The sequence below is a fragment of the Oryctolagus cuniculus genome, chromosome 13 (assembly GCF_964237555.1).
Source record: "Oryctolagus cuniculus chromosome 13, mOryCun1.1, whole genome shotgun sequence".
Taxonomy (NCBI): Eukaryota; Metazoa; Chordata; class Mammalia; order Lagomorpha; family Leporidae; genus Oryctolagus; species Oryctolagus cuniculus.
In genome coordinates this window covers 75,467,018-75,484,418 of record NC_091444.1, presented here as the reverse complement: position 1 = coordinate 75,484,418, position 17,401 = coordinate 75,467,018, and the positions used below count along the sequence as shown (strand labels likewise).

The window sequence follows — 17,401 nt, the reverse complement described above, 5'->3', positions numbered from 1 at the left end:
AGCCATATCAACATACCAGGTTTTTTCTGTTTTGTTTAAAATAGGGAATTAATTGTATTATAAAAGTAATATATAAGTTTCAAAAAGCAAAAAATATATAAAGATATAAAACCCATCCTTACTTAAAAGTTAGATGTATATCACTCTTAATTTTTAAAAACCGTTAAGTAAATGGTTTTTTAAAAAACGATTTGTTGGGCCAGCGCCGCGGCTCACTAGGCTAATCCTCCGCCTAGCGGCGCCGGCACACCAGGTTCTAGTCCCGGTCGGGGCGCCGGATTCCGTCCCGGTTGCCCCTCTTCCAGGCCAGCTCTCTGCTGTGGCCAGGGAGTGCAGTGGAGGATGGCCCAAGTGCTTGGGCCCTGCACCCCATGGGAGACCAGGAAAAGCACCTGGCTCCTGGCTCCTGCCATCGGATCAGCGCGGTGCGGCGGCCACTGGAGGGTGAACCAACGGCAAAAGGAAGACCTTTCTCTCTGTCTCTCTCTCTCACTGTCCACTCTGCCTGTCAAAAAAAAAAAAAAAAAAAACGATTTGTTAATTTGAAAGGCAGAGAGATGGAGATCTCCTGTCAACTGGTTCACTCTCCAAATGCTCACAACATCCAGATCTGGGCCAGGCTAAAGCCAGGAACCAGGAATTCCATCTGTGACTCCTACATGGGGCAGGGACCCAAGTACTTGGGCATCCACTGGTTCATTCCCCAAATACCCACAGTAAGCAGATCTGGGGCAGGCTGAAACCAGGAGCCAAGAATTCCATCTGTGTCCCCTGTGTGGGTGGCAGGGACCCAAGTACTTGTGTCATCTTCTGTTGCCTCCCAGGTACATTATGAAACCCAGATCAGCAGCAGAGGAGGCAGGATTGAAACCAGCACTATGATGGGAAATGCCCGCATCACAAATAACGACTTAACCCACTACCACAACACCAGGCCTAGGCTCCTGGGTTGTATCTACCATCCTGAGAATTCCAGATGTCCTGTGTAGGGCTTCATTTCTTGTCATACATTGCTTCTATTTATTTTACTTGTACACATCCTCCAGGTCATGGGAGTTAACTTTTTTTTTTTTTTTTTTTTTTTTTTGGACAGGCAGAGTGGACAGTGAGAGAGAGAGACAGAGAGAAAGGTCTTCCTTTGCCGTTGGTTCACCCTCCAATGGCCGCCGCGGCCAGCGCACCGCGCTGATCCGATGGCAGGAGCCAGGTACTTATCCTGGTCTCCCATGGGGTGCAGGGCCCAAGCACTTGGGCCATCCTCCACTGCACTCCCTGGCCACAGCAGAGAGCTGGCCTGGAAGAGGGGCAACCGGGACAGAATCCGGCGCCCCGACCGGGACTAGAACCTGGTGTGCCGGCGCCGCTAGGCGGAGGATTAGCCTAGTGAGCCGCGGCACCGGCCCCATGGGAGTTAACTTTTAAGAACCTGTATGTCTTTATGTTTATTGGTGGAGAAGGCACTGTGGCTTAGTGGGTAAAGCCACCACCTGCGGTGCTGACATCCCAAACGGGCACCAGTTCGAGTCCCGACTGCTCCTCTTCTGATCCAGCTCTCTGCTGTGGCCTGGGAAAGCAACAGAAATGGCCCAAGTGCTTGGGCCCCTGCACCTGTGTTGAAGACTTGGAAGAGACTCCTGGCTCCTGGCTTTGGATGGCCTCAGCTCTGGCCATTGCAGCCATTTGGGAGTGAACTAGCGGATGGAAGACCTCTTTCTCTGCCTCTGCCTCTCTCTAACTTTGCCTTTCAAATAAATCTGGGGGAAAAAAAAAGTCTATTGGGTCCTCAGAAATAGGAGTTTGGGTATAGATCTAAGTTAGAAATTTATTTCCTTCAGGATTGTGAATGTATTGGCTCATTGTCTTCTAGTGTCCCTGTGATTTTCCAAAAGCCCTGAAGCCATTTGATTTCTAACTTTCATGGTATTTTTTTCTCTGGAACCTTTTAGCTCCTGCACTGTTCTGAAATTTCATGATGATTCAGTGTGGATCCAATTTTATACATTCTGTTGGATATATATTGTGTTTAGCCCATTAACTATGGAAACGCGGTCTCAGAAAACCTAAACAGAACTTTTTACAAAAAGAATTATTTCTTTGAAAGAGTTACAGAGGCAGAGAGGGAGAAACCGATCTTCTATCCACTGATTCACTCAAACGGCCATGATGGTCAGGGCTGGGTCAGGCTGAAGCCAGGAGTCTGGAACTCCATCCAGGTCTCCCATATGAGTGTCAAGGATCCAAGTATTTGGAACAGCACCTGCTGCCTTCCCAGGCACATTAGCAGGGAGCTGGATCAGATGTGGAACAGCCAGGACCTGGGTCAGCACTCCTATTGGATGCCAGTAACACAGGTAGTGGTCCAACCCGCTACACCAGTGTTGGCACCAGTACATTTTCATGAATTATTTCATTGATTTCCTCCTTATGGCTATCTTTCTGAAACTTGTTTTTTGGGATGGTGAACTGGGCTGGTCTGCAAATCTGTAGTTTCCATCCATTTATCTTTTTCTAATAGTTTGCAAGGATTTTTTTTTCTATTTACTTTCTAGTGATTTTACTTTTCTAATTACTTCCTTTTTCTTAAACATTCATCTTTAAATATTTTCTTGGCCAGCGCCACGGCTCACTAGGCTAATCCTCTGCCTGCGGCGCCAGCACACCAGGTTCTAGTCTCAGTCAGTGCGCCGGATTCTGTCCCTGTTGCTCCTCTTCTGGTCCAGCTCTCTGCTGTGGCCCAGGAGTGCAGTGGAGGATGGCCCAAGTCCTTGGGCCCTGCACCTGCATGGGAGACCAGGAGAAGCACCTGGCTCCTGGCTTAAGATCAGTGCGGTGCGCCGGCTGCAGCAGCCATTGGGAGGTGAACCAACAGAAAAGGAAGACCTTTCTGTGTCTCTCTCACTGTCCATTCTGCCTGTCAAAAAAAAAAAAATATTTTCTTAATATATTACCTTTATATATTGATAATTTCATTTGATGTTTTTCTTAAACCATTTCTAGTTTCTATGTTCTAACGAGTTGGTAGTTTTTCTGTGAAGAGTGAGATAGTGAATATTTCAGGCCTATTGGGTCACATAAGATCTCTGTAACTTGTTTGGTTTCTTGTCTTGTTTTATATATCCCTTTAAAAATGCAAAAACCATTCTAAGTGACTTGGCCCTGGTTTGTCCCTGTTATTCTAAGTTTTCCCCAGATACCTGGTTGTCTGCCCTTGTTCAAGACTGACTGGAAGCTCTGTGCTTGTGAGTGGTGCTCTTTGATCTTGAACCCTTCAGTGAGGGGTCATTTATTGGACCACACCCCAATGCCAGTATCTTCAGGTCTTTGCTCTTGTCTCAGCAGATTATTCAGGCAAAATTCTTTCAACCTTGTCCTTGGAGAATAAAGCACTGAGAAACAGCATCTGCGAGCTTAGGGTGAGGGAGGTAGGGATATCAGCTAAGAATCTCAACATGCAGTACCTTAGGCCCGCCTCTGGCCAGCACAAGCACCAGCAACACTTACAGGGCCTAGTGGTCCTCAGTCCAGAAACCCTCTTTTATTCTTAGGAGCAAATCTCCAGGCTTCTGCCAGGACTGGGGAGGAGCTGTCGCCCAAAGCTGCCACATGGGGAAAAGATCCAGCCTCCAAAATTATGTTGACTTTTTCCTATTGTCTCCTCTTTAGCTCTTGACCCTTATGAATTCATCTTTTTTTTGGGGGGGGGGGGGGAGATCCACTGTTAAAGTTTTAGTACAACGTGGGGTGAATGAAATCAGGACATCTGTTTTATTTATGACCCTTAAGTGAATATCCAGAAAGATATTGCAAGAAAAAGATCGTATGCATATAGCTTTAAACTTGGACATTCTGTGTTGGTAAAGAGCTACCTAACTTGATAGAAGAAAGTTGCAATTTTCCAGTACTATGAGTTGTAGAATGAACATCCTAGAGCAAATCTTTTTGCATTTGTATGAGTTTTTTTTTTAAGACTTATTTATTTGAAAGGCACAGTGACAGACACAAAGAGTACACTTGTATTTCTGCAGACCATTTGAAGTGAAATCAATGACTCAACTACATTTTAAAATAGACACTGCCAAGGTACTCTCAAAAAGACTAGGCTTGCATCAACAGGGTATAAGGTAGACAGATTTCTTCCTACTCTTAAAACTGAAGCCTCAATAATCTGATGGGCAAAAGACAAAATTGCCTGTATTTTTTAAACTGAGTTTTTAAATTTTTCTTATTGAAACAGGAGTTTGTTGTCTATTAGAGGCATCAACTTATTTGTGTTGCTATTTAAAATTTGAGAAGTTGGCGTAATTGATCTTGGCTAACACTGTCCTATCAGTTTTTTGTACTCTACTTTTAAATACCACCTGATCATCTCTGTATAAAGGAAAGTAATATCCAATGGTGGGAAATGTAATTTTCATTAGAAAATTTGCATTTCTCTTCCATACTTCCTTCATACCTAGCCTAGGGTCTTGAGAAATAAGACTGAACAAGCACTTATTTGCATTACCAATTATACATAAGTGAAGATAAGTGTTCCATGTGTAGCACAGTGGTTGGGAGTGTAGGCTTTGAAGCAAACTTGGTTGGAATGCTAGCTCAGTCCTTATTGAAACCTTGAGTGTGTTACTTTCAGTTCTGCAATCTGTAAAATGGAGACTAAAAATAGTACTTCACAGGGTTGTTAGGAGAATGAAATGAGTTAATATTTATAAAGTGCTTGGAATTTGACACCTGGTGTGTGCTGTGTATGTTGTTAAATTTGTGATCTAGGTAAAGTGATCATCAGTTCAATATGGCATTTATTAGTGCTCTTTTATGTATTGCCACTCTACGCTCTAAAGATAAAACACTTCCCTGAAGGAGCTCATAGTCTGGAGAAAAGATAAGCAGATGATGACAAAATGTAGTATGTGAGAGTTGGTGAGCACATAGGAAGGATACCCAACTTGACTTAGAGGGACTCTGAAGAGGCAGTCCAGCCTGGAGGAAGTGATAAGTAAACTGAGACCTCAAGGACCAATGTGTGAACAGTAGAGAATAAATTACTAGAGCAAAGTGGTGGGAAGGCATTTCAGGTCACAGAGTAGAGTAAGCAAAATCCAAAGCTGATGTTCGAATGGAGATTCTGAGAACTGTTAATAGAAGGAGAAAGACAACAAAAATCTGGAAAGATTAGCTGGGAAAGATTTTGCACTGTGCCATGTGGTTTGGATACATAGAAAGGAGTCTTGAATAAGCATGAGGGCTTTTTTTCCCCCTGAGTTGCAGCCTCTAGTTTTGCTAAGGGTCATAACATGCAATTACAATGACTGTTTTCTATTAGTAAGCTTTATTACATAATGTTAATAGCCATCCTATTTTCCTGAAAGCACCTAGACAGTACCTACAGTGCTAGATCTGTTCATTTTAATATTCCTGGAGTGAGTTTCCATGATTACAAATCCCATTTTCTGAAATTTGCCCTTTATGAACATTTGTTTCTGCTTTACTACAAAATGCAGCTTTCAGAAACATTTTTTGAAAGCTCTCTAAGAAAGTTCCAACATGGGAAGCAGTCCACACAGCAGACTCATAGATGACAAATGCCCTAAACAGCACTCTGACCTCAGAATCAGCCCCTAAGGCATTCAGATCTGACTGAAAATACCATGAGAGCATTTCAGGCATGGAAAGCCAAGACACAGTGCAAAAAATGGTTCTGAATGAAGGATCTCTATGAGTGAGACCCCAGTGGAAAGAAGGGACCATCAAAGAATGATGTGCTTTTCTCTGAAAGGAGGAGAGAACTTCCACTTTGCATATGACCCTGTCTTAAAAACCGACGGAGATTGTGGACTTAAAAGGCTTCTACAGCCTGGGCAGCTCTTGTCAGGAGCCTCAGGTGATCGCTGACGTCATAAATAAGAGTGTCAGTTGTTAACAACGGGAGTCACTGTTCACTTGCTCCCCATGTTGGACCTCTGTCCTTAATGAGGTATACTATGAGAATTAATGGTAAATCTTGTCTTCAAACTGTACTTTATACTTTGTGTGTCTGTGTGGTGCAAATAGTTGAAATCTCTACTTAGTATAGAGTTGGTCTTCTGTATATAAAGTCAATTAAAAATGAATCTTAATGGAAAATGGAATGGGAGAGGGAATAGGAGGTGGGATGGGAGTGGGGGTGGGAGAGTGGGAATGAGGGAGGAATAAATATATATCCCTAAAAGCTGTACATATGAAATTTGTATTCATTAAATAAAAATCAAAAGAAAGCTCTTTAAGATTAAAAATCATGCAATCACGGAGCCCACACAATAAAAAGTAGCATCCTTGTCGGCGCTGCGTCCACTCATCCCCAGCTGTAACCCTTGTGCTAGCTCTGCTCTCTAAACTAGTGCTCAGCTTTGCCACATTACTCTGGTTCTTTTCATCCTTGACTGCGTATCATAAGGATCTGTGCTCTTGTATTGAGTCAGCTCTGCTCTCAAGAAGGAATTTCAGTCTCAGATCTATGTCCTACTAAGTTGCTAGACAGTTCTACTCAGTGCTCTTATGGAAAGCAACTATTCCTTTCTATTGCTCAGCCCTTGCAAAAAGTTATTTCTCCCTTGCCTCCATATTCTCACATCCAGTCAGTCCTCTTTTTAAAAATAGCAGCATGATGAGGTATAATGCACATGCCATAAGATTTACACTTTTAAAGTGTGTGATTCAGTGTGGTGGGTGTTTTTGTATATTCACAAAGTAATCTATTATATACACCGTGGCAAGGTGAATTGTTCTAAAAGGCATTTATTCACTGAGTCCTGACTACCTGCTAGGTACTGTGCTATAAACTGGGCATTTATCAGTACAGAGGAACACAGTTCCTCCTTCCCTGAAGTAGACATCAAAAAACAGAGAGCGAGTGATGAGTGTAGTTTTGGATACTCACATCAAACATATTCAATTAGAGTTCTATATGGGACATCCAGCCAGACATTAGTCATTATGTGTAGTTATGCTAGTATGACGCTCAGGGAAAATGCCAAAGTGTTGCAGCAAGCAGTCATCTGCAGATAACTAACGATTACAACCACTGGGATGAATCATGAACAGAGAACAAACAGGCAGAGGTATTGCAGGACAAAACAAATTTGTGATATTACTGAAGCCACAGTTCTCACTTTGAGGGAAAAGCAAATGGAGACAAAAATAATGAGAGTAGGAAAGGAATACATAGTTTTACATTTGTAACAAAGGCATCAGTGTGTACTTAAAATACACTTTATGACTTTTTTTAGAAAAGATTTATTTATTTTAAAGTCTGACTTTAAAATACATGTATTTGCTGGGTTTGTCCACTCCAAGGCCCCCCTAATGCAATGATACCCCTGCAGTAATGAAGGTCAACTCGCTCAAATCTAGGGCAGGGAAAACAGTACAAGGTGAGCCTAGAAAATCTAGTGGCACACAAGTAAGGAAGTGGTCAATGACTGATAGTGTCACAGTACAAGAATAGCACAGCTGGCTTGAAAGGGCTTCTCCTGGGCAAATCCAAGAGAATTTAAGGATGGAGAGAATCATGAGATGGTTATAAACTGTAACACTTCAACACCTCCCCCCTTCCAAAAAAGAGACTCTGACCAGGTAATGATACCAGAAAAGGAGGAGGACATCTTCTTTACAGAAGAATGCCTGCTCATGAATGCAAGGGAAATGACAGAACTGGACAAATCACTTTGTAATCACCAGTACAGGCGTTCATGTAGTAACAGATCAGAAACGGATGCCAATAAAACCACCGGGGTGGAAGGCGGGGGAGAAGCAGGTTTTTCAAATCATCTCAGAATACCACTTTACAGATTACTTCGTTAATTCAAAATAAGAAAGGGCGACTTTACAGTGGAGAGATCTGGCAGCTACCAGATCGAACGGTGTCACCAATAAGGGACAACCTGACTTTCTGATGTGTAACAGCAGCAGGTACAATTGACCTGTGTGGGAGTACTCATATTCTCACCAAACCTAATCAAGTGAGGAAACCATTAGACAAAGACTGTGAGACATTTCTCCTGGCCTTTGCAAAATGTGTCATGAATACCACACAACAATAGTCATAAACAAAAATAAAACCAGAGGGCTGATCTAATTCAAAAAGGCTGAAGAGAAAGACATGGCAACTAAGTGCAATGAGTGATTCTTGATTTGGTGCTGAATTTAAAAATAAAAATAGCTATAAAATGGGGCTAGTGCTGTGACATAGTAGGTTAAGCCTCTGCCTGTGGCAGTGGCATCCCATATGGCTGCCGGTTCCAGTACTGGCTGCTCTACTCCTGATCCAGCTCCCTAATTATCCTGGGAAAGCAGTGCAAGATGGCCCAAGTGCTTGGGCCTCTGCACCCCCATCAGAGGCCTGGAGGAGGCTCCTGGCTCCCAGCTTTGGAGTAGCCCAACACCAGCCATTGCAGCCATCTGGGGAGTGAACCAACAGATGAAAGACCTCTCTGTTTCTCCCTCTGTCTGTAACTTTGCCTCTCAATTAAATAAATCTTAAAAATAATGGTATAACATGCATTTGGGCACAACAGCAAAACCTGCAAATGTGCTTCCTTCTGGATATTACTATATTAATCTTAAATTTGAATGTGATCGTGGAATTACGACGTAGTGGAAGTTGTGATGTGTCATCAGATCCTCCTTCAGGACTGAGGACTTGTTCCGCTGGCTATTGGGAATCCTGTCAACACAGAGCCCTTAGTTGTCAACTTTCTTTGGAATTAACTCTACTAGTAATCACCTTGCCCAAGGCTGTGGCCATCTCCTGCGGCAGCAGACATCAAATACCTGATCAATGAGACCATAAAGGCCAAGTCCGCCTGCCTGACTCAAGACAATTGGCAAGGGCCAAGCTCTCTGGGGGTTGGCTGAGGCCTTCCTTGAATGTGATATGTGACCCATTGTCACCTTACCCCAGCTGTTTCTTTTCCTTCATTCCCCATTTCTCTCCTCTCCCCTTCTTACCTTCCCCTTCCCTCTCCTCCTCCAACATTTTCCTCCCCCAGGCCTGCTTCCTGCCCTGCCCTTCTGCTCCTCTCCTGTCCCCCCGTGGTAATCCCAAGGGCATGCCTCTGCACACTTGCCTTCTGGGGGAGTTTAGTGTGGGTCAGTTTGTTACAGAGGGGTCTGGGAGAGCAAAGACCAAGATGGGATTTTGGAGCTGGATCTCCCTCCTGGTTGGCCGCAAGGACTTCAGTGCTGGTAGCAGATGGATCACAAAGGTGCTGCTTGGCACAGGGTAGCAGTTCCTAAATGTGCAAGTTGTAAAACTTTCCCCAGTTGGTGAACTGGGGCGTTCTGAGAGTGGAAACAAGCTGGTAGGATGTATCAGTGTGTAGGATATTCCAGGGCTCGCAAACAACAGAGGCAAGGTGGCAGTGCTTAGGAGTCGGAAGCCAGGTGAATGCAATTACCACAAGTGAGGGGTGGGAAATCAGAGAGGTGGGCTTGCCTGTTCAATTATGAAGATGGTTCATAGTGCAAAGGCCTCCTGGGTGAAATAGATGAGCAGTGGACATGTGAGCTGTTCAATCTGTACAATCAAAATAATTCAGGTGACAGCTCAATAACCAGTCATGAGACCTGGCCAATTTCTAGACTGAAACTCTTAACTGAAGGAGAAGCTAAGAGGAAGAATGTTGTAACATCAATGGATTATGACCCCACCCTTCCACCAAGGAATCCACAGCCATTACCTCAGGTAACCATCCATTAGCAAAAGGCAATACTCACAATTTGGAAACTACTGAATGCAAGGAGGCTGAGTTGAAAATGAAACCAGGGCCACCTATTAGATGGAGGACATATGAGGCCAACTGATACTTGGCCCAGTGCACACTGGGTCTCTGGGTTTATAGATCCACTGAGTGGTCAATTCCATGACTCCTGAATGTTTCACCGGAATCGACATACTGGGATGTTGGCACAACCCCTACGTTGGTTCCTTGGCCTGTGGGAGTGGGAAGGCAGAGCACACACCTTTGAAAGTGTCCCTGCAGCTGGGAGCAGGGGCAGAAATTGCCATGCTTCAAGACCAAAAGTATGCTGGGGCAGTGGTCCCGTTATTTCTCCACTTCATTTGACATCTGGCTCCTGCAAGTATCAGATGCATCCTGAGGGACAAGAGTGAACGACTGTAAACTCAGGCAAGGAGTAATCTGGGTGCAGCTGCTATGCCAGATGTGGCATCTTTACCAAGATAGACAAGCCCTGTCTCAGGCACTTACAATGCGTCCATTGCTTGGTGAAAGTGAGCTTTTCCACCCCAAATAGAAAGGAGCAGAATTAATTTAAAGTCACTTGGGACAGTTAAAAGTATACATTTTGAGGCCGGCGCCATGGCTCAATAGGCTAATCCTCCGCCTTGTGGCGCCAGCACACCGGGTTCTAGTCCCGGTCGGGGCGCCAGATTCTGCCCCGGTTGCCCCTCTTCCAGGCCAGCTCTCTGCTGTGGCCCGGGAGTGCAGTGGAGGATGGCCCAAGTGCTTGGGCCCTGCACCCCATGGGAGACCAGGATAAGCACCTGGCTCTTGCCTTCGGATCAGTGCGGTGCGCTGGCCACAGTGCGCTGGCCGCGGCGGCCATTGGAGGGTGAACCAAAAGCAAAGGAAGACCTTTCTCTCTGTCTCTCTTTCTCACTATCCACTCTGCCTGTCAAAAAAAAAAAAAAAAAAAAAAAAAAAAAAAAAGGATACATTTTGAGCTATGTTAATTCTCCCACCCTTTGTCACGTACAGTCTCATGAGATTTGGACTGGCTGAGTGACTCACAAAACATCACACAGGGCTACGTGCCGACATTATCATGCTAATCATACTGGAAGAGTACGAAGTGGTTAATACCTTACCTTAAGGGTGATGGTAAGGTACAGGTGCTCCAGAGGTCCATCATTTGTGTAAGACTTTTAGGGTCTGGGGGCATGCTGGCGATTTCTGCAAAACAACAGGAAAGTACATGATTGTCCCTTGCAACTTCCACCAGGAAGAAGGAAGCACCAGGCTTCCTTAGGCTTTTCACCAGGCTTTTTAGGCTTCTTTGATTCTGGAAGCAGAATATTCCACACCTGGGAATTCTGCTGTCTGCCATAGTGATGACCTAAAAGGTCAATTCTGACTTGGGGCCCAGAGCAGGGAAGGTTTCTGCCGCAGGCTCAGGCAGTGGTACAATCCCTCTTATCTGGGCCAGGTAACCTGGTAGGCATCCAAAGTGGGAAATACTCCGCATGGGAGTTTATAGCAAGCCCTAAAAGGTGGATCACAATGTGTTTCTCACCAGGGGTGTAGAGTAAAGGTCATAGCACATGAAGTGGAGGGTTATATGCTTTTAGGAAAATATGTCCTGGCCGGCGCCACGGCTCACTAGGCTAATCCTCCACCTGCGGTGCCGGCACCCGGATTCTGTCCCGGTTGCTCCTCTTCCAGTCCAGCTCTCTGCTGTGGCCTGGGAGTGCAGTGGAGGATGGCCCAAGTGCTTGGGCCCTGCACTCTAATGAGAGACCAGGAGGAAGCACCTGGCTCCTGGCTTCGGATCAGGGCGGTGGCCATTGGGGGTGAACAAATGGAAAAGAAAGACCTTTCTCTCTGTCTCTCTCACTGTCCACTCTGCCTGTCAAAAAAAAAAAAAAAAAAAAAAAAAAAAAAAAAAAAAAAGGAAAATATGTCCTTACATGCTGCTGGGCTATGGTAAAGATCATGGGACCACCAGTAGTCATGAAACCAGAACTGCCCATCATGTGCTGGGTTCTGATGGACCCACCAAGTGAAAATGTTGAGCCTAGCAGCAGCAATCTACCATGAAACAAAAGGTACCTGCAGGATGTATCAGGAACAGGGCCCACAGGATATAAACTACACGACAAGGCAGGTTGGACCCCAGTGCCTGCATTCATGTGACACCAGCTCCTGCGCTTCATATTGGGCCAACGGCTGCATGGAAGTTCCTTACGATCAGAGGATCAGGAAAGACAGAAGCCAAGTTTATTCACAGATGTGTTGGTTCAGGCTGCAAGTCAAAAATGGACTAGGACCAAGAGGTAGCCTCACTCTGTGTGGCCCTGAAAGAGAGCAGTGAGGGGACCAATTCTCCATGGTCAGAGCTTAGCCAGCTTGCCAACCAGCACTAACTCTCTGTGATGGACTGAATTATTTCCCTCCAAAATGCCTATGTTGAAGTTGTAACCCCAGGTCTACCTCATAACATGACTGGATGTGGAGATAGGGCCTTTAAATTAGTCAATAAGGGGAAATGAGTGAGTGAATGACCTAATTCCACTGGTGTCCACATAAAAAGAGACAGCAGGGCCAGCACCACGGCTCAATAGGCTAATCCTCCGCCTTGCGGCGCCGGCACACCGGGTTCTAGTCCTGGTCGGGGCGCCAGATTCTGCCCCGGTTGCCCCTCTTCCAGGCCAGCTCTCTGCTATGGCCCGGGAGTGCAGTGGAGGATGGCCCAAGTCCTTGGGCCCTGCACCCCATGAGAGACCAGGAGAAGCACCTGGCTTCGGATCAGTGCGGTGCACTGGCCGCAGTGCGCTGGCCGCGGCGGCCACTGGAGGGTGAATCAATGGCAAAGGAAGACCTTTCTCTCTGTCTCTCTCTGTCACTGTCCACTCTGCCTGTCAAAAAAAAAAAAAAAAAAAAAAAAAAAAAAAAAAAAAAGAGAGAGAGAGAGACAGCAGGTTGGGGCCGGTGCCGTGGCCTAGTGGTTAAAGCTGCCACCTGTAGTGCCAGTATCCCATATGGCTGCCAGTTCAAGACCTGGCTCCTCCACCTCTGATCCAGCTCTCTGCCATGGCCTGGAAAAGCCACAGAAGATGGCTCAAGTGCTTGGGCCCCTGCACCCAGGTGGGAGACCCAGAAGCTACTGGCTCTGAATTGGCCCAGCTCCACTATTGCAGCCATTTGGAGAGTGAGCTAGCAGATGGAAGATCTCTCTCTCTCTGCCTCTCTGTAACTTTGCCTTTCAAATAAATAATTTTAAGAGAGAGAGAGAGAGAGAGAGAGAGAGAGAGACACACCAGGGGTTATGCACACATGTGAAGAAGGTAGTCAGATGCAAATGAATCAGAGAGGCCTTTGGAGAAACCAAACTGTTATCACCTTGATCTTGGACATCTTCTACAATGGCATGAAAATAAATTCTGACTAAGTATTTTGTTATGGTATCCTAGGCAAACTCTGTAGGACTCTCCAAGAACAGGTTGCTCGCAAGTGATCCTAGAAAGCTATTTGTATTGATAAGAAATGGACACATATTCTAGATATGGATTTGTCTTTCCTGCTTACGATGTTGGATCCACTGATGTCCCATATCATACTGCATCAGTATAAGGAACCTATTTTACTACAGAGCAGGTGGGGAAGCAGGCACAATGCCATGAAATCCACTAGTCCTAAAACATGCCATACCACACAGAAGGTGTCAGCCTGGCAGAGCAACAGAAAGACCTTATTGTGGGCACAGCTAAAGCACCAGCTCACAGGCAATGAATAGCATGTGAAGCACTGGTGCATGGTATCCAGGGCTGCAATCCCCCACAATGCTGTGCGCCTTTTAAGTCAACGACCTTTCCATGAGGCTGGGTTCCCAACAGGCAGATGATACGGGGTAGAGGCCAGTTCCTCCACTTACTATTACTTTCAGTGACCCCCCACCCCCGAGGAGGGGGTGTGGAATTGCTCTTTCCGTACCTAAAACTGGGTTCTTCAGATGTAGGTCCAATTTCTAAAAGGGGGGACTTCTTTCATCAGGAACACATCCTGGGGTCCTGCTAAAGTATCAGCCATCCTTGGACATTTTGGCCAGGAGACAGCAGCAAAGTGGGGAGTTCCCTCACAGGCAGGAGCAGTGAACCCTGATTAACAGGAGAATGTCAGGCTACCATTACAGTGAGGAATCAAGGACTGCCCAGCACCTAGGTGCTCTGTTCTGGTACCCTCATGCCCGATTTTAATGGTCCATAGGCTAGTTCAGCGGCCACAGTCTGAAAAGGACATGGAAATTAGGGGCTCAGAACCACTGCGTAGGAGGGTCTGGGTCACTCCACCAGAAGACGGGTGAGAGAAACATCCAATGGGCAGTCAAGGAGGAAGACGAGGAGTACCAACTGAGGCCAGGCTGCAGAAGTAGGGGTTGTAATTAGTCTTTTTTTTTTTTTTTTTTTTGACAGGCAGAGTGGACAGTGAGAGAGAGAGACAGAGAGAGAAAGGTCTTCCTTTTGCCGTTGGTTCACCCTCCAATGGCCGCCGCTGCAGCCGGCGCACCGCGCTGATCCTGGCAGGAGCCAGGAGCCAGGTGCTTTTCCTGGTCTCCCATGGGGTGCAGGGCCCAAGCACCTGGGCCATCCTCCACTGCACTCCCTGGCCATAGCAGAGAGCTGGCCTGGAAGAGGGGCAACCGGGACAGAATCCGGCGCCCCAACCGGGACTAGAACCCGGTGTGCCGGCGCCGCAAGGTGGAGGATTAGCCTATTGAGCCACGGCGCCGGCCCTGTAATTAGTCTCTTGATCTTCCTCTTTTGACACAGAAGAGGCCCCTCCTGAAGCATGGAGGAGCTACTTCTTGAACTGACACCAAGAAATTGATTCAAGGGAACAATGGGTGGAGCGCCTGAGAGTTGTCATGCACTGCTCAGAGCCCCCTCCCCCAGGACTGAAGTCATGCCACAGTGACCTGTCAACATAGGAATACAAGGACCAGCCTCCAAGTCCCAAGTTAAGGTAACTCTGAAGGGTATCCCCCCCTCAGCACTCTCTATGGGACTGGCTGAGGTTTACCCTGACAGCACCTTGCAGTCCTGCCTCTGTACCCTCCCTTCCACAGAAGGTATCTCAGAAGAACTTCTAGATAAAACTTCTGCAAACTCATCTCCATCTTACAGTTGGCTTCCCTGGTTACCAAACCTGTAACATATAGTCATACATATGGTTATGAGGAATGTTCTCCTATTGGGAACACACACACACACACACACACACACACAAAGTATTGCAGGTTAAGTGTCATGAAGTTTGCAACTTAGTTTCAAACTTCTGAAAGAAAAAAAGTGTGTGTGTATCCATACAGCCAAAGACATAATAAATATGGCAAAAAGTTAACAATGGGTCAATGAAGATGAAAGTGTATACCTGTATTTAAACTTTTCTGTTTCAACTTTTTTGTAGATTTGAAATGTTCCAAAATGTTCTGCCCCAGAATACATCTCTCACCTGCGCCTCGCATTGCCAGTTTCCCCCACCCAATCCCCACATCCCTAGGCACAGGTGAATGAAGAAAAGGAACACCCAGAATGGGTGTGGAAACTATTTGTGAAATCCAAGGTTCCAGAGAGTTCATAAATTAAGGAACTGCTGAATATTATGAACGTGCAACAAAACGGTCAGGTAAGGCTAAAATTGACAAGTTCCCATTGATGTAAGTATCAAAAAGGTTCCTGATAGTCTTGGAGACAAAAGCGTTGGTAAACACCATAGACATCTTTCACCTAGCGTCTTGCTCCTTCTCTGCAGATTGTCATTTTGCTGATGCATCATATTTTCACATCAATTGGGTTTTCAAAAATTTTTTTTAAAAACTGAGCACTATGTTCAAGGTTTTGGAATAGTCCCTATAGAAGGAATACAAAGCTACTCAGAAACTCAGTTTATTGCGCTTGCCTCATAAACGGATGTGGTAAACACACAGTGCATGCCTAACAAACTGAGTAGGTCAGCCATTCCAACCTGGCTACCCATGTGCTGTGCGCAGCTTAACAGAGGGATGAGTTTTGCTTCCAAACAAATACTTTTAAATTGTGTTTCCAATATTTAAAAATCAAGATACATTTCAGAACACCCTAATCTCTGGCATCTTGAAAAGATCCAACAATGTTTGCCTGAAAGTGGCAGAAGGCTTTGGAGCAGACAACGGTTCTCAGGGTACTCCACTCGTGTCGCTTACTTAAGGCCTCTGTAGGCAACTGAATACCCCATTCCCTGGACAGGTCACTGTCGCTGGCAATGTCCACCCCACCGCTCCCCACCCCCACCATGAACAGCCCACCTGGCTTTTTTTTTTTTTTAAGCATGATTGGAAGCAGGGCTGGAGTTAGTATGAAATGAGAACTGTGGGCGTGGATTTCGATTTAAAAAAAAAAAAAAACCGTATGACAATATTAATTGATCCCGGCTAGTGAGTTCTTTGGAGCCCCCAGTAATTTGGCAGCCCTAGTATTAGGGGCTTTGAATGACATGCAGAACAGCTTGGACTTCATTTAACGTATACGGCAGCTAGCATGCCAAAAAGCACAGGCAAGACAGGATCAGATCCGCGTTTTGAGCAGCAAGTTCCTCTTCCCCAAACTTATAACTCTGTACTAATGTTAACCCTTCTACCCCTAAAACGCTAACGACTTCCTCTTCCTTCTCCCCCAGGTGAAAGCCCCCCAACCCAGGAACCCTGCCACCTGCCGCCCCAGAATACATCTCCCACCTGCGCCTCGCATCGCCAGTTTCCGGTCGACATTCAGACCCGAGAATCGATATCGAGACCCTCGCTTTGCTCCCCCTACAGGGCGGAGCTTTCTCATCGGCGCTATCGGTATTTGACTCATGCTGCCTCTCCCCGGCGGCCGTCCAGCGGGAGGCGGAGCGAGTCCAAAATGGCGGCTCTCAGGCTGGCGCGCTCCTTGCTGCTGGGGTTTTGAGGTGGTTGCCCGGGGTCTGGGGGACGCTTTCCCCGCCGCGGGGGCCCTAAAGGATGAATCGAGAACTCTGCTAAGGTCAGGCGGCGGGGCTGGAGAGAAGTGGCAGCAAGGGCTGCGGTGGCGTCCACACACCGGGATGTGCGAGAGTTACTCCAGGTCGTTGTTGAGGGTCTCGGTGGCGCAGATCTGCCAGGCGCTGGGCTGGGACTCGGTGCAGCTCAGCGCCTGCCACCTCCTCACGGACGTGCTGCAGCGCTATCTGCAGCAGCTGGGCCGGGGCTGCCATCGGTACTCTGAGCTCTGTGAGTACCGGGCTGGGTGAGGGAGGGCTGCCCCGGTAAGTCACGAGTGACACCTCAGTCTCCCCGTTCCTCTCTCCGCATCCCCGGGCTTTGCGTTCTGCACCCCGCCCCGAGATCAGCTATCGTCTAGGCTTCCAACAGCCCTGGGGTTCCACTGCCGCTGGAAACTCTAGTCATCCCCTGGTGCCTCTTTCCCATCCGCTAACTTCCCGCCACCAGCCCGGAGCCCAGTCTCCGCTCCCGGCTCCCGCACCCTCTTACCTCTCCCCTCTCTGAAAGGTGCCTCGGTATTTCTCATTGTCTCGTGTTTGCTGCGGGTACACCCATCCCCAGAATGCCCTACACCCTCTTCTGCCCAGGTCCTTTTCCTCCCTTGCCGCAAACTACTACAACTAGTTGT

The 17,401-nt window shown here is 46.7% G+C and overlaps 1 protein-coding gene and 1 long non-coding RNA gene across 4 annotated transcripts in view; one reads left to right on the top strand and one right to left on the bottom strand.

Moving 5' to 3' along the window:
- LOC138845009 (uncharacterized) overlaps window positions 1-17,401 on the bottom strand; it is a 23,109-nt gene extending 5,708 nt beyond the window's left edge. Inside the window, exons 1-3 of the long non-coding RNA XR_011381580.1 lie at window positions 17,263-17,401; window positions 10,865-10,949; window positions 9,997-10,130 (exon numbers count right to left, since the gene is read on the bottom strand). This is a non-coding gene — a long non-coding RNA (uncharacterized lncRNA). The remainder of the gene's footprint in view (window positions 1-9,996; window positions 10,131-10,864; window positions 10,950-17,262) is intronic.
- The window catches only part of TAF3 (TATA-box binding protein associated factor 3), a 211,643-nt gene continuing 210,846 nt past the window's right edge, over window positions 16,605-17,401 (top strand). For 2 of the 3 annotated variants that reach the window (XR_011381579.1, XM_002717345.5), the window contains exon 1: window positions 16,605-17,001. Coding sequence is in view for 1 of the 3 variants with exons in the window: in XM_002717345.5 (XP_002717391.4) it covers window positions 16,605-17,001 (397 nt within the window). In the remaining 2 variants the exon portion in view is untranslated. The remainder of the gene's footprint in view (window positions 17,002-17,401) is intronic. The other variant, XM_051821564.2, reaches the window with a different exon arrangement.